This window comes from Leptonychotes weddellii, chromosome 6, assembly GCF_054177405.1.
Source record: "Leptonychotes weddellii isolate Sample4059 chromosome 6, ASM5417740v2, whole genome shotgun sequence".
Lineage (NCBI taxonomy): Eukaryota > Metazoa > Chordata > Mammalia > Carnivora > Phocidae > Leptonychotes > Leptonychotes weddellii.
Window position 1 is genome coordinate 108,819,447 of NC_138374.1, and position 17,421 is coordinate 108,836,867.

Sequence of the window (17,421 nt, forward strand, 5' to 3'; positions counted from 1 at the left end):
AGATGGCGAGGTGAAGTGGTCAGATGCATGGTTCTCAGTCTTTCTACTGTATTCATAGTTTACCTCCACCATTGTAAGCTGTGTGAACTTAAACAGATACTTTACCTTTCTGGTCTTCAGCTTCATCATATGTAAAATGGCAATAATCAGAGCTATCTCATCATGCTTGTATACAAATTAAATGAGTGGGCACTTAACAACACACTTAGAACAGTACCTAATATGTAATAAGTGTTTGTTCAAGTTAGCTATGACAATCCCACTTAGTATTCACATCAACCCAGCGTGGTAAGTAGTATAACCTGCACTTTGCAGATGAAGAAACAAAGGATACTTATGTCACTTCCCCAAGATAGTGGTTGTCAAAGTCAGGATTTTTATTCATGTCTCTATGAAGTCATCACACATTTTTCCTTCCTACTGTACCTCCAAACTCGAGATGCCATTGTTAGAAAAGTGAACAGTACAGTGGGAAGCATATAGGGCTGTGGTATCAGGGTGCACACATTCAACTCTTGGTTCTGCCCCCTTGCACAAATTACTTACCGTCTCTGAGCACTTTATCCTTTGCAAACTGGTAACAATACTATCTACCTCACAGGGTTGTCTTAAGGATTGAGTAATACGATATATGTGAAGTTCCAAATACAGTGCCTGACACGTGATGAGTACTTAATAAAGGACAATAATCATTTTAATTGTTGGAGTCAGAAGTGACAATCATAAACCATTCTTTAGAGACTGTCCCTCACTGGCCCCACCTTTATGAAGTTTTCCCTTTACCCATAACCTGATGACTTCTTCACTGCTGAATTCCCTATTGTTGGTACTATGATAGGTCAAGCAATGACTTGGAGGAAGAAATGGGTCTTGCTGGGGAGAGGGCTAGATAGGCAAAGAGATAACAAGTCATTGCTAACATGGTAATGTATAGTCCCAAACGACCCAGGCTTCCCATGGCCCAGACTTCCAGAAGAGTCAGAAACATTTCCCAGGAAACAAATGGAGGAATTTCATCCTTGGCTGTGGGGTTCAACCTGTGACACACCCATCTGGAAGACTCACACCCTTGGCAGGTAAAACCAGCTTCTTCCTTGCTATTCAATGTCTCTTGGAGGTGGTTGTTCCAATTTTAACACCGAGTTCAGTGAAGTTGCCTCCTCAACTATTCCTTGAGAGTTGAAGCTAAGTTATTTGTCAGATTGGTCACAGAAAACCAGGATACATGCAACTGGAAGGTATGATAGAAGACAGGTGAGATGGAGTAAAAATCCGATAGCAAATAGGTAATAATTATGTGGAATATGAAAGCAGAAGGTGTCTTGTTTTCAAAGGAACATAAAAAACCATGTCTTCCATCACCCCAAAAGGTAGATATTATCATCCTGTTTTCCAGAAGGAGAAACTGAATTCCAAGAAGGTTAAGTTTTACAGCCCAAATCACTCAGGTATTGAGGGTTGAGTCATGATTTGGATCCAAGAAAAAAGATCTGGGAAAAATACACCTAAATGTTTAAGAGTGGATAATAGATGATCTAAATTTTCTTCTTTATGTTTCTCTGTATTTTCCAAACTTCTCTCTTGGGCAGTTGTTACTTGTATAATGAGAAGAGAAATTAATAAAGTTATTTAAACTTCATCAAGGCCCAAGCCGAGGGCTGAGAGCAGAAGCCAGAGGCAGTGAGGGGAGCTGGCTTTGGGAGCCGGGACATCAGCGTTAATCTGCTGTTCATTAAATTGGGAAAACTAAACTGCTAAGCTGGGGTGCAGTTCAGAGTGAGGTGGGGAGGAAGGAGGCAAACGGCCAGTGCCAGAAGAGCTTAGCGAAGCTCAACATGTAAGGGGCCTGATTAGAGAACACTGACTTAGTAGTTGGTCACAAAGACAAAGACTTGATCCAGAAACAACCTAGACCCTGGGGCTGGCCAGAATACAAAGTAAAAGAGCCTCAAGATAGTGTTCATGCACTAACGTGGGCAAGGCTCAGTAACTACACGTCTGTGTAGTTCTTAACCCTTATAATAGAGCCTTCTGCCCACTGTATTTTGTGTTGCAATCAAGACTCACTTCTGCCCACTGTATTTTGTGTTGCAAAAGTATGAGAACCTAAAGTGAGAAAGAAAACCAGGCACAGAGAGGACAGTGCTCAAAGCCAACAAGGTGAAAGCAGACTGAAGCCCTTCACTTGGTCACAGCCCCTTTATGTAGAGGGCAGAGTTGTGGGATCAGAGATGTGAGTCAATTAAGACGTAGAGCTGGGAATACATTCAGTAAGAGAAAGAAGGCCCAGGTTCCCACTGGCCTCTTTCTTCCCCAAAAGAGCAAGAAGTCCCTAGGTAATAAGAGATTCAAGGTCTCCCTACCATTGTTTTTGCTCCTGAAGCATTTCCAAACTCCACAGAGATATTATGCAAAGAAAACTTTATTTGTAGAAATACATTTTGGCCATACAGGATTCCATAGCAAGTATGGGGTTGGGGAGTTGAGTGGGGGTGGTCAGTAATTGTAAGATAAGTCTGCAATTTCACATCAGAACTCCTTCCACAACCCACACTTAGTAGCCATTAGTTCACTTTTAAATATCTCACAGAGTCTTGGCAGTCAGTAAATGTGCCCTTAATTTAATAAAATGAATAACACCCCTAGCCACCCCTCTAGAATTTAGAGGGTTTGTTTACTTTACGAAAACCTGCATGAAAACCTGTAGTCAGATTATAAATACCATCCGTGAATTTTTTAATAAGTCTTGTCTTCACAAACAAAAATAAATAAGTTAATTAGCAAAAATAAATAAATATATTAACTAATAAATACACCCAACAGTAGAAAGGATATTACCAAAATCTTATAAAACCATGGGCTAGATTAAGGGTGCGAACACATGGAGACAACCACAATAAGGAAGCAAATAATAAATAAATAAATAATAAACACGATGACCAGCACTAAATTATATAGCAGCGAGATGGTGGTTTGGGGTCATGCCTCCGCCAGTACCAAGGACTGGGACTCTCGGCCAGCACTGCTGCCAGTAAGGTTATCACTCTCCTTCTATTTCATCTCCTCCATCCATTGCAGGAGAATGTTGAGCTCTCCCAAAGCCTTCACCACTGCTGCCTGAGGCGTAAGCTGAAAGACACAACTTCTGTGGTGAGCACCTCATAAAAAGACAGTATGCACTCCCGGGTTAATTCTCCCCTTTCATTGGTAGGTCTGCAGGGGATTGTAAGCATAGTATTCTTTTCAAGGTGGAGAGCTTGAAAGAAGTTGTGGAATCTCGAGATCTCACAAGAGGAAGGAAAATCATGGAGTCCATTACATAGGGAAACTGAAGCCTAGAGGGTGGCAGAATTCGGACTACAACCCAAGCCTCTTGAATCACAGAGATCAAAGTAATTAGGCTGTTTTGTTTTGTTTTGTTTTGTTTTTAAGAAAGGTGTGTGTGTGTGTGTGTAAGGGTTGACTACTGTGCAACTTCAACTGAACAAATATTTATTGTGTTAAGCATTGGGCTCCCTAGGGATTCAAAGATGAATGGCACAATCCCTGCTGACAGGGAATTCAGACAAGTGAGGGAGACAGAAGCAGACAACTAAAATGTAGTGTGGTGGATAGAGGATGGAGCCCCCATGGGATCACAGGAGAGGCGCCTAACTTTGGGAGAGTAGTCAGTACCTTCCTGGAGCTGATGCCTAGGATGAGTATCAAAGGATGAGTAGGAATTAGTCAGTGAGGAGTAGACTCCAGGCCTTCCTGGCTGATGTGCAAAGGCACCACGATGAGAAACAACATGGCATGTTTTTGAGGGTATGTGTAAGTGCGTGAATGTTGGAAAACTATTGCCTCTTATTTGTACAGCTGGAAGATCCAGTTGTCTCTGGAGTGACTTGATGGAATTAGGGCCATTTCCTCTAGAATCCCAGAGCATCTTCCAGAGACAGCACCCTTATAAAGCCCGGATGGGTGTCCCCTGGGTTAAAGCAGAGGGGTGGTCCACATGACCTCAGAGAGTTACTGAGGGCTACAGGATTTCTACCAGTATGAATAGCCATCCCATCCATCTGTGATCTCAGTTCTAAAAAACACACCCATCCCAACCAAGGCCAAAATTGCATATACCTCTTCGAAGTGACTCAGAATCTGGCTGTATTTCTCCATTGCTTCCTCTCCACAAGGGCATGTCATCTGGGCATGCTGAAAAGAATGCCACAGAATAATAGATTTTATTAAAGATTCTGATTTTCTGCCCTTGTCACTACTGTGAAGTAACAGGAATTCTACTCTTTCACCTACATTCTTGCACATACTCCATTCTTATAGAAAAGTCTTTTCAGATCTCATCATTGGGGATCAGAAAACTAATCATAAGCTAGAAGAGGCCAGTTTTATAGGCTCAAGTATGGAGCTCTTTGTTGGATCCCCAGGTCCTATTCAGACCTTATCTTGATATTGAGTCCAATGGCTTGCTGAGTGGCTGCCTGGACACAGGATACGCTAATATATCGTAGGATCTTTCACCTACAGAAAAAGTGTAATTTCATGGATAATAGATAATTTTCCTGAATATTAAATAGCATTCTGTAGCTATTTAGACGTTGTGCCTGGAGCATATACCCAAAAGTCAGTAAAACTGAGTTCTTATTACCTAGTCACATGGCACAACACAGATTTTGAGAACTTTTGGACTCAGTTTTTCTATCCATTAAATGGGAGTAAGAAAGAGCTTGGTTGCTAAGTCATTGAAGTTATGTGCAGCAATGGATCCTTTTACCCAAGACCTTTACTCACACAGAGCCAGAGGTCCTTCTTGATGGTAAGAAAAGAGTTGGCAAGACTGCTGGTCTTCCGGAGGATATGGTGGTCAGGAGTCTGATAGTTTTTGAATACCTTGTCCAGGTAGAGTCTCAGTATATGGCGCAGTAGGCAGCACTGATCTGCAGGCTACAAAGAAGACTAGTATGTTGGTGGGGGAAGAGCACCCAAGGACAAGACCCAGGGTGATGGAGAGGCCTCCGATTTACATTTTCTCTCAGAACTTTATGGACCAAGCACATACCTTTGTGTCTTGCAAAGACTCAGTCTTCCTCAAGATTCTGATATCAATGATTTCATCTTTGGCTTGCTAAATGGAAGAAGGCAAGACAAGAAAGGACAGGTCACTGATGACTGCCAGGTCTTAGACATCAAGACCTCTCATCCTCTCCCTGCCACACAGCCCAGCAGACAGTGTCCCTTTCCAAAACACTCTTAAATTGTGAACTACAGCTGTTTCTTGGGAACACATCCTCCCTGGTAAGGAGTCCCCAACCTATCTCTTTTTGTGATCACACTGCTGGGCTGCCAGAGGACAGAGAAAGACAAGTAGAGAAGAAGAGAGACAGCTACTGGAACAGGGAGGTGTTGCCTCCCTCACTTACCACACTGTCTCGTATCTCAGAAAATCCACTTCGCATTTCCTGAAGGTTTGTGGTGATCACACAGCTTCCCAAATGGAGTGTCTTCAGCCCAGCAGAAGGTGTCCAGAAGAGATAAAATACAGCAGAGAGAAGGCAGATGGGAAGACCAGAGGCTTTCATCTCGTGCCAGAATCTGAAGACCAAAGGAGCTAGGAATTCAAAGGAAAGAGAACGACTTACTGGTTTTCCCAACATCATGTCTTAAGAAGCCAATTCAGTCACCAGGGACATGCCTTCCCCACGTGTCCCCTGGTGAAACTCAGTAGCTTTGCCTGGCTTTGGACAGTCTGGCCCTTTCATCTAACTTACTAAGAAAAGCTGCTGAGCCTCCTGGAAGAAAAGACTCTGGGTGTTTTTTCAGGGTCTGAGTGTGAGTTGGTGCTACAGGTCCTGACTCCTTTATTGTGTCCCCATCCCAGCCCCATCGTCATTGCCCAGCAGGTAAGGCCTAGAGCAGCAGGCCCTTGCAGTGAGTAGACAGAGGATTACATTTCAGGGAAAATGTTAAAACTTGTTTTGGCGAATTGACGTGTACAGTCTTCCCTTCCAGAATGCCGATGTAGCTCACTCTTCTGGTCCCTTTAAGCCTGAAGGGGACCTGCAGGAAAACAGAATCTCATAGAAGCTGTTGCTGAGCCACCAAAAACAGGCAGGGAAAATTGTCTGTGGATATTATGGCCACCCCCCAGGGCAGAAGAGCTTAGCTCTTTGGTATTTGTCTGGGATCAGGTTGGTTATTTGGGGATAATAGACTTATTTCAGCCCCAAAGGCAAACAGAAAGTCAATGATTTCATAACAGTCCTACTGCCAGGGAAAGTCAAGATCTGATGGGCAATTAGCCCAGTTACACCTAACACTTCTCCCTCCTGAGGTGTCTGAGCTCCACAGCACCCTCTACAGGAAGGCTAGAGTCAGGCACATCTGAAAGGAATGCAAGAGGGTGCTCTCTCCTGACTGCAACTCCTGGCTCTGCCCAGGCCCCCCGAAAAAGGAGAAGAAAGGCAGGAAGGGAACTCATTTCTTCTTGGGATAGGCTGCTCCTATCCCCAAACTGCTGAGTTTTTGTTTGTTTGTTTGTTTTTTAAAGATTTTATTTATTTATTTGAGAGAGAATGAGAGAGAGCACATGAGAGGGGGGAGGGTCAGAGGGAGAAGCAGACTCCCCGCTGAGCAGGGAGCCTGATGCGGGACTCGATCCAGGCACTCGATCCAGGGACTCCAGGATCATGACCTGAGCCGAAGGCAGTCGCTTAACCAACTGAGCCACCCAGGCGCCCCAAACTGCTGAGTTTTAAGATAAATTATAATGGGCTGGGATTAGGGTGAGGAGAACAAAGCACTCACCTCGAGCACAAAATTTAAGGGGCACCAAAAGTCTCAATAATCAAGATAAGTTAATATTTTAATGCAACATCAGAATTAATGAAAAAAATCCATGATGAACAACATATCAACATTTTAAACAAAGACAGAAGCTGACAGTGCCATGCTGAGACATACTGGCTAAAAGTTCCCATCAAAGTAGGTGGTCCCAGTTTGCCCAGGACTGAGGGGTATCCCAGGACACGAGACTTTCAGTTTCAAAACTGGGGAAGTCACAGGTAAACCTGAATGCTTTAGTCACCCTACAGCTACGTGACCCTGGGCAAGTAAACTTGCCTCTTTTAGTTTTGTTTTCTTAGCCCCCCAAATGGTGGTAATAATCCTTACCCCAGAAACTTGCTTTGACATTTATAGAAACTGATGCATGGTTTATACATCTAAAATATAGTGAGTAATCAATTCATTTAAAAAAAAGAATGATGTTAGTTGCCTTGAGCATAGGGGGTGTATAGTAAATATAGGTTAAATTCAACAATTTGATTAGCATTTATTGAACACCGTCTTAAATATTGTGCTAGGTACTGGCATGAGAAGATAAACATGACACTTCTCTATCCTTAGGATATTTGGTCCTATTGGAAAGGACTCCTTTAGATGTGGCCCTGAACACACTTGGATAAATGATTGGGAGAACCAGCCTGATCCCCAGAACTGTGTGAATGGTGTAGGGAAAGGGAGTTCTCTTACCTGAGTTCAGGAAAGGCTGTTGCTTGTGGTCTCCTAGGAGTCTGCCTCAAGCCAAGAGGCTTCCAGTTACTTATATATGTCATATAAAGGCTGTGAGCTCCTGCAGGTGAGGTCTGAAACTCCCCTGGAATTTCTCTGGTGGCATTGCACTTCCTCCCATCCTAAGGCAGATTAATTGCAGGCTGTGTTACCTCAACACCCTCCTCCTAAAGAAGCCTTCTTGGGAGACGACTGGGTATAGTTTTTAGATAAAAGATGTGCCTCTTTTTTCCCCCTCCCTTCCAGAAGGAAGGTAAAATGGTAAATCAGGACCGGAAAGATCGCTGAATTACAGAACTGGAAGAGAATTCCAAGAGGTGATTTTGTCCCCTCCTTTATTCTTCTAATTTTTATTTTTTAAGATTTTATTTTAAGTAATCTGCACACCCAACGTGGTGCTGGTGAAGCGGGAGAGCAAGGTTCTTGTCTCCCAGAGTGGAAGAATGAATCTCAAGGACAAAGGAGAATGAGTAAAGCAATAGAGTTTTATTAAGTGAAGATACAGAAAAAGCTCTCAAGAGTGAGAGGGGTTCCAACAGGGTTGCCAACAAGGGCCTCCCCTGACAGTCTTTAATTTAGAACTGACCAGGGAGCTTGTGGCCTTACCATTCTTGTGATGTCTTGGCTTGAGTAAGGACTGGTAATAACATTTTTTTTTATTTTTTTTTTAAAGATTTTATTTATTTATTTGAGAGAGAGAATGAGAGACAGAGAGTATGAGAGGAAGGAGGGTCAGAGGGAGAAGCAGACTCCCTGCCAAGCAGGGAGCCCGATGCGGGACTCGATCCCGGGACTCCAGGATCATGACCTGAGCCGAAGGCAGTCGCTTAACCAACTGAGCCACCCAGGCGCCCTGGTAATAACATTTTTAATGGCTTACTTCTTTTTAGGGTCTCGTTATTCTTTGTTGGTCACAGGTGACTGTTATAAAAAAAGACACTCACCCCACACACCTAGGGCAGGATGGTCCAGTTTGTTCCCTTATCTCTGGTTTCCCCAAACCTCCACATTTTGGGGACTTCTGTGAGCCTGATCACATAGCCCCCTTTCTATCTCTCCCTACCTAGCCCCACCTGTCCCTTATTCACTGGGACTCACAGCCCTGAGATAAAGAGTCTCATGTAGTACCAGCTGAGCCAGCCAGGCGTCCCACCCTCTCCTTTAAATCCAGTTCTCTTTAACCAGGTTTCTCTCCAACCCAGACACTGGGCTAACTCCTGCTGTTTCTCCTTGGCTTTTGTTATTTCCAACATTTCTCTCCAACAATGGCCACCCTGCTTTCCCTCCATTCATCATTAAAGAATGGACCCCAATTCTTTCTTTTTGAGCTATTCTGGGCCATTCGAATCCCTCGCTTCTCTGACTTCCACTTGCAGATTTTTCTTTGGCATGTAAGAGAGTCTAATGTCACCCTCTGTTTCATAAGTCTTAGCCTTTTCTCCCTAATGACACTGAAAAATTTTCTTAGACAGGGACTAATCCACCAAGTGGGACACTTCCGCGTAAGATTAAATCAAAACACCTGGAATTAACTATATACAATGCTTTGAAAACTCCCAAGATGGTAGAGATTATACTATATTCCTTTTCAGCTCTTAATACCTAAGACTCTGGGGTCCTGTATTTGAGTTCAGGGATTCCATGGTTTACAGGATGACTTTCCCATATGATTTCATTTTTCTGGATTTCAGTTTACATATCTGGATTTCAGTTTACATATCTGTTAACATATCAGTTTACATACAAATGAGAGCAATAGAATAGGTAACGTATAAGAACCATCTCAATTCTGATATTCAATGTCACTATGATTCCTTGCTCTTCTACCTTTTGGGTCAGAGTGTTCTTTTTAATGTCTTTTAATGTCTCCCTAAAGTGAAGACCATAACTTTTCATTGTAATGCTTGATAAATGTTGAGAATATGTGTGAATATCTAATCTAAATATCTCTTGAGCTCATGCCTGTTTTTTTGTTATTGCTGCTAGGTAGACCATTTCTCATGATCATCCAGAACTGTGAAAGTAATGAGAAACATGGTTTGACAAGAATACTTAAAGTCAAAACCTTCAGATAGTATAAGCTGTTCTCTTGCCGGTGAATTCCTTTCCTTTAAGCAAGAATGCCATTGCTTTGTTTGAGGTTACGTGTAGTGATTAACTAAACTTATTCAAGTGCGATCCTGATTCTACTTTAATAACTGAGTCTCTCCTTTTCCTACATTGAAGTACTTTCTTCTCTTAAAATCCATTGAATACAGGGCGCCTGGGTGGCTCAGTTGGTTAAGCGACTGCCTTTGGCTCAGGTCATGATCCCGGAGTCCTGGGATCGAGTCCCGCATCGGGCTCCCTGCTCAGCGAGGAGCCTGCTTCTCCCTCTGCCCCTCCCCCCTCTCATGTGCTCTCTCTCTCTCTCTCTCTCTCTCTCATTCTCTGTCAAATAATAAATAAAAAAATCTTAAAAAAAAAAATCCATTGAATACATCCCATTCCACTCTCTGTACAGATACCAATTCAACTCTCCTCCTCGATAAAACTGCCCCTCCCTCACCCTAACCTCTCTCTCGCTCTCTGTCTCCACCCCCATTTCCTGGGGAAAATTGGTCCCTCCCAACTGTGGACCTCCACTCTACCTTGCAAATACTTCTTTTTTACTTATCACAGTTAACTGTCATTTTTTTGGTTGCATATCTAGATATCTCACTAGCCTGAGAGCTCTGTGTTCATCTTTGTGGTCCCAACATTCAATGACTCCTGGTTAGGTGCTCAGTTAATACTTGATAACTATTGAATGAACATACTTATTTTAAATCATGTCTTCTTTATGTTATATCCTGCCACAGGATCGCAGGCTTGGCTGAACTAAAAATAGAGACATACAAAGCAATTAGTCATTACCAAATGGCCTGAAATCAGAGAGAGATAGGAGGATGGGGAGATGAGGGTAAAAGATAAGCTGGTTTGAGGTCAGAAGTTATATTGGTCATATTAAGGAATTTGGATTTTATCCAAAAGCAAGGAGTTATGAAGGCTTTCAGCAAGGAGCAACATGATTGGATAAGCAAACTAGAAAATCTACTTGAAGCAGTTAAGACAGGGAGGAGTGGGGCCCAACGAAGGGCTTTCAGGACAGAGATGACTAGGGCAAAAAAGCTCACAATGTATTTGAGGACTAGCAAATGGCCTAGCTGGCTGGGGCTCTATTTTGTGTAGAGGGGCAATGGGAGATCAAATTGGAAATATGGCTTTATCATCAAGGTTATCATGCCAAGGAATGTGGACTTGGACTAGGAGTCTAGGAAGAGAGTGTCTAGCTCTAGCTTTACCTGCAGCTTGCTGTGTGGTCTTGGGGAAATCACTTCCCTTCTCTGGATTTCAGTTTCCTCATCTGTAGATTATGGGGAAATTAATTAAATGATTTAAGTCCTTTTCATTTCTGCCTTTTGTTTCTGTGATTCTTTGTCCTCACACCCCGCCCTCCCCAAAGAAATAAGGAGCCATGGAGGGTCTTAGAGTGGGAGAAGAGATGTGGTAGTAACTGTACTAACCATGAGATCCTCAAGGGCAGCAGAGTGCTTGGCACATTGTTAGCGATCAACTAAAATACTTGGTGGATGATGTGGCTGTGGTGAAGAAAAGGGGGGCACATTTCACGAGCACATCAAGCTAACTCTAGGAAATAGGGTTTTAAAACTGAGAGTCAGCAAATAATCAGTGCCAGTGTAATTGTAAAGGTGAGCTGGGCAGAGGAGATAAAAGAAGAATCCCTTCTTATGAAATAAATTCAGCTTCCTAACCAAGCCATTTTTGGGCAGGAAACAATTTTCTAGAAACCAAGAACAAAACCCAGCCACTCCTTTTTTCCCAAGGCAAGTCCTGTGTTTGCAGCTCAGGGTTTTCCCTGTCTACACCAACGTCACAGTTAGCTGTCACGTGGGCTTCCTGCCCAGTTGCATCACCTTGGAGGGAAACACTTGGGTGTTCAGGTTCTGCTGAAGGAAGAACTTCAGCTCCCTGGGTGGGCAAGTAGAGACCGTTCTCACTCCCAGGCCTGCAGTGTGGAGCTTTGCCCAGCCTGCAGCCTCTGGTACCTCCCCTGCTACCCCCCTGCAAGGTGGAGATGAGCGGAGCAGCTGACGCTATCTGAAGCATACATTTTCAGTTCCCTATCCTCAAAGCCTACAAAAAGGGTGACGTCATTTCCTTTTCCTGCGTCTTTCCATCATACTCTGTTTAACCAACTTGACTTGCTGCCACCCTTTCTCTTGAGATTTCCTCTGACATAGCTGAACCCAGAGTTGGCTAATTCCTCCCAACCTCTGCCTGCAAAGTGGGAACAACTGGGAAAACCCTCCCCTGGACGTGGAATCTGGGAACAAAAATCCACACATGGCCTTGAATTAAGTTTCCTCATCTAGAAGAATAGGGATGACCTTAATTCTTTGCCTTTTAATTCCACAAACAAGCATGGAGACTCCCATGTGGGGCACTGAGCTGGATGGCCCCAGAGCACCGGAGTGAAAAGATTGGTTTCTTGGGACCTCTTGTGGGATTCAGAGCATTGTAGGGAAACAGCCTCTAATGTGGGAGATCTTAACCTGGGAGAAGGTAGGTGGAAAAGTAACACATCTTTTCCCTAACCTCTAATCAAAATTTAGTATTTTCTTTGATTATGAGAATAGGAAACAAATACAAACCACAGAAGTATTAGCAATACCTGTGACTTTGTCACCAATAGAAATCACAAATATTTTTGTATCACATTACAGTTGTTTCAGACACTTCAAAATATCATTTATACTCATCATTACTTAGAACTGTTAGTAGTTTGTAGGCCTGTCTGCTGCTAGATCTTGTTAATGCATTAATAAAGAAGCACATTCATTATATATTACCTTCTGTTATTCTATATTTTGATAGTTGTAATTTAATATAATTGATTTCTTTTGTAATCCTATATATTTTATTTTATGTATTTAGAAACATTATTCTGAGTAGGGTCCATAGGCTTTGCTGTGTGCCAAGGAGGTCCAGAGCACACAGAAGGCTGAGATCCCTGGCCCTAATGGCAGGCACAAAGACCCATAGGTATGCCAATCACACTTTCCCAATTGTGACAGGAAGTGGGAGAGGAAGGAGGTTGTTTATGAAGATGATGGGAGAGATTGTTTGTTATCAGGACATTCCTAGAAAATTCAGAGTCTGTGTTCATCATGGGCCCTGAGGGTTGGGGGGTGTGTGGAGATTATTTCTTATCTGAGTTGGTTTCTTGGAGAGAGTTCAGTTGGAGCAAGGCTTTGAAGAACTAATGATTTTATGAGGTTTGGGGATGGAGAGGCTGTGGCAGGAGCAGAAGGACCCTTGCTCCTTGCAGTGGGATAACTAGAACAAAGTTCCTGATGCAGAGGGTGCTTCTGTACCTGAGGGAGGACGCCCCTGTGGGTGTTGGGTGGAGTAGGGGGTCAGGTATTGAAGAAGGTTGAAAAGGGTCAATGCCATGCATGGTGAACATCCATCTGAGGAAGCGGCCCTCTGAAATCTTCCATTTCTAAGAACCAATGACCAGTTTCCTTTGGTGATGCTTAGGTCAACATTGCACACATCACACAGGAGCTCAGCTGACTTGCTTACCGATTCATTTCCCTAACTAGATTCAAAGCCCTTTTTCAGGCACTGGTTCCCCACAGAGACTAAGCTCTCTGACATCCAACCACCGTCCCCTCAGACATCATTTCTAGCTCTCCAGGCATAATTCCATTGCCTCAGCAGCGTCCTCCAAGAGGTCACCGCCAGGGAGTGTTGCCTGCACTCTGCCTCAGGGGCACCTCCTTTAGAGTTGCACTGCAACCTTCTTGGGCTAGGTGTGGTTGTGTTAAAGACACTGAGGAGGTGAGGAAGAGGTCAAGTCAGTACTTCTTGAGTTCTTTCTCCCCACTCACAGAGCTGCTGGCCCAAAAAAACTGAGAACTCCCTGCCCAAGAGGGAAGGGGCTGCTGCTGGCCTTGTCAGAGCAGACAATGTGCCTTAGCAGGCACACTCGGGACCATGCTGCTCCCAATAAGCAGGGACCTAGGTTAGCAAGATGCCCAAAGGGCTGGCTGGCCCAGGAGAGGAATGGGAGGCACTGACCTTCAGGCTTCAAGATGTGGACTTGAAGACCATAAGACAACAATCGGGGGCAAAATCAAAACCAGAGCCAGGGAGGCCAGACAGAGGGGAAAACTGATTCCTTGTTCTAGGCTAGAAACAGGGATACAAAACAGATGTATCCATGGAGGACAACGCATGTCCTACAGCTAAAAAGCCAAGCCACAGGTTTCTTGCAAGAGGGAGCTGCCTAGACGTCTGGGATTGGCTTTGCTTCATGTACGTATTAATTTATTTGAGGCCTATGTATATACTGAGCACAGCCATTCACAATGTCGCCATCCCCGAGGAGCACAGTCTGGAAAGAGGAGATGGACACTAACGGATCTCTGACTTGTCAAACACTGGAAAACCACTCTAGGTCCCAGGGAACACAAATGGGGTAGCATGGGGGTGGAGAGGAAGGAGCAAGAGGAAGACTGCTTTCTGTCCCTGGGGTGGAGCTATGGTTCTTGGGAAGTTCAGCCTAGGCTAGGGCAGAGATAGGACAGCAACGGAGGGTGACCAGAGGCTCTTTTGTTGTTTGTAGCACTTACTGAATGCCAGGCACCGAATACTTCATAAAAAATTTTTTTTTAAGATTTTATTTATTTATTTGACAGAGAGAGACACAGCGAGAGAGGGAACACAAGCAGGGGGAGTGGGAGAGGGAGAAGCAGGCTTCCCGCCTAGCAGGGAGCCCAATGTGGGGCTCAATCCCAGGACCCCAGGATCATGACCTGAGCTGAAGGCAGACGCTTAATGACTGAGCCACCCAGGCGCCCCTACTTCATAAAATATTAGCTCATTTTATCCTCAGGCAACCCATGAGGTAGGTATGACAATTCTTTTCATTTTCCAAGTAAGGAAACTGAAGCACAGAGTCTTCTTAGTACCTAAGAAAGTGACCAGATAGAGGTATCCAGACTTGGGGCATGCTGGGACAAATGGACTTCATGGTAAATGCTGGATTCTGAACCCTCTCTGGGGCCCCGTGCCTGGATCAAGCCTTGTTCCTGCAATAGAGGAGGCCTCTTTTACGACACTCTCATCTACGGATGGGGGCTCCACGGCAGAGATCTGAGACTGGACTAACCAAGTGGGTCTCAGAAACAGAACTGGAAGTAGAGACTATTTCTAGAATGCTCTAGAGCTCCCTCATAGCAGGTTTTTAAGAAGTTATCCTCCCCCAAACTCCTTGGCCAAATGGGATATGCTGGTCCCCGAACCTACCTCCATTCATCCCCAGCTGCCTGGAGACAGCCTGTGATCTGCAGGTACCAGGGATTGTGCTGGGCATGAATGAGGCAAGGTCCAGCCAGGTCGAGGGAGGGACCCCGCACTGGGGCGAGTCTGTGACTGAGGAAGGACGAGTGCAGGAGGGTGTCTGAGTAGCAGAGAGATTCAGGAAGACAGCCAGAGCCTGGCTGGTTGCACTGAAACTCCAAGTTCCCTCTCAGGAACTCAGCTGACAGCCTCCTGGGGTGCAGGAGGTCAGTGCCTTTTCTCTTATCTCACTTGCCAGTGTAAAAGACATGTAAGAGGAAGGCTTTCCTGAAACAGTGGTGTTTTATGGGAAATAAGATTAGAAAAGGTGAGAATCAGTAGGAGCAACCATCATTTTTAATGAGCACCTACTATACAGCTACTATACACATCTACTATAGATGATGTCCTGAATCCTCATAAAGATTCCGTGAGGCAGCTCTCTCCTGCCTTTAAACTGAGGCTCAGATTAAGTAGATTGCCTGAGGTCATACAGTAAGGGCAGGAGCAGGATTTCACACAAAAGCCTATCCTTTTATCCTCTTGGCCAATCTTTCGGGCAAGACCACAGTTCTAAAAGACAGTTGCCCTAAGCATGCCTGGCTGTCAGTGATTTGCTCTGGAAGATGGAAGGAGGAGAGAGTGTTCTCCAGGAGGAGCCCAGACTCCCAGCTGGACCAGGAACATCATGTGACACATTCAGAAGCTGGCTTCTGCTTCTTGGCTCTGTGTTGGCCCATTAATGAGTGTGCAACTTTGCAGGATTGTTGCTAGTAACCCCAGGTCCTTTTTTGTGAATCTGGGTTTAATGATCTGCATTGTTTGCATCCAGCATAGTAATCTAGGTCCTGAATTATATAGTCTTGGCCAAAATAAAGTGAACTCCCCCAGCAGCAAGGGGAGAGAATACTGGAGCCAGGAAGATGGGACCTGGATTTACTGTCTACATCTGCCGTCCCTTAGCCATGTGATTTGGGGCAAGTGTCCCACCTTCCTGAGCCTCAGCTGCTTTCACTGCTCACTTAGGATAAGACCTCTGACCTTGGCTCCTCTGGGACTCGAGCGAGATCATATATGTAAAGTGCCCGCCGTGGTCCTGCCACCTGCTGTGAGGTCCCTCCCTTGGCACCTTAGCAGTGGAAGGCCAGCCCTAGGTTTGCAAGGGTGTCTAGGGGCTTGTAGAGGACTCAGAAGGGATGGTTTGGGGGAGAATTTTATACTTGGTTCCTCGGCAGGCATGTATTAAGCACCAGCTCTATGAAAGCAGAAAACAAACAGACAAACAAAAAAAAACCAACAAGGCCAAAACCAGAAACGTAACTCTGTTCCAGGCTCCCTGTGGGCTACAAAACAGTTCAGGAGACATTCTTCAAGTCTGGAAGGAAAGAAAGAACAGGTGCACAAGTGAAGGGGACAAATGAAACACGCAGACAAGAGATATAGAAGGAAAGAGAGGGAGAGAGATCTTCTCCTTCCCTAGTTCTTTCTCCCCCTCCTGCCCATCTCCTCCTCCTCCTGTACCACTTCTTCAGCTAGGCAGGTACAGCTCATGACTCTGGGAAAGCGCCTTCCCTGCCTCCTGCCATGCGTGCACAATGTGAAGGCAGCGTTCCATCGTGACTGAGGGTCCCGGTTTTGGAGTAGGACGCCCTGAGTTTGAATCCCAGTTCCACAACCAGCTGCATGACCCTAGGTATGTGTGGAAACTCGCCAAGCTTTAGATCTCTCCATCGGTAGAATTGGGTTGGTCAATCATCTTTACCTTACGGGAGTATCGTGAGGAGGACTCTTAATAGTCTATTAATCCTGTCAGAACATAACACTGGATTTTTTTTAACCCTACCTCTGTTTACCTGTATATGTGCCCACAATGTGCAAAGGCCCTAAGATGAGAGCATGCCTGGGGTGTTTGAGGAACACAGATAATAGGCCGGGATGGCTGGGTCGAAGTGAGCCCCAACGCGCAGTCAGGGCACGGTTAAAGGAAACGGAGCTGGGGAGGCCATGTGGGCAGATCACAGGGCTCTCTAGGCCGTCTTAATGACTCTGGCTTTTAAATGAGCACACACACGGGTGGCTCAGCAGGTTGGGTGTCTGCCTTCGGCTCAGGTCATGATCCTGGGGTTCTGATACGGAGCCCCGCATTGAGCTCCCTGCTCAGCAGGAAGCCTGCTTCTCCTTCTCCCTCTGCCTGCCACTCCCCCTGCTTGTGCTCTCTCTCTCTGTCAGATGAATAAAATCTTAAAAAATAAAATAAAATAAATGAGCTCACACAGGAGATTGTATAGGGGTCATTATCCACATTCCAGACAACAAGGACCAAAGAAAGTCAGTGACATGCCACAGGCAGTTCATGCCAGGAGAAGCCTTGAAGCCAGACCCTGGCTCCTGGTTGGCACTCTTCCTACCAGCGGGGCAGCCCCCACCCTGCTGGGCTCTGGCAGGGGGCGGGTGGGCTTCGCCACG

The 17,421-nt window shown here is 45.0% G+C and overlaps 1 protein-coding gene across 1 annotated transcript; it reads right to left on the reverse strand.

Moving 5' to 3' along the window:
- Nucleotides 1-2,943: 2,943 nt before the first annotated feature.
- Nucleotides 2,944-5,653, reverse strand: IL20 (interleukin 20). Its single transcript, XM_006734052.2, has 5 exons — nucleotides 5,418-5,653; nucleotides 5,057-5,122; nucleotides 4,789-4,941; nucleotides 4,120-4,194; nucleotides 2,944-3,129 (listed from the first exon to the last, which is right to left on the reverse strand). The coding sequence occupies exons 1-5, from the start codon at nucleotides 5,649-5,651 to the stop codon at nucleotides 3,052-3,054; spliced, it is 606 nt and encodes a 201-aa protein (XP_006734115.2). The 5' UTR covers nucleotides 5,652-5,653; the 3' UTR covers nucleotides 2,944-3,051.
- Between the last annotated feature and the right edge of the window lie 11,768 nt (nucleotides 5,654-17,421).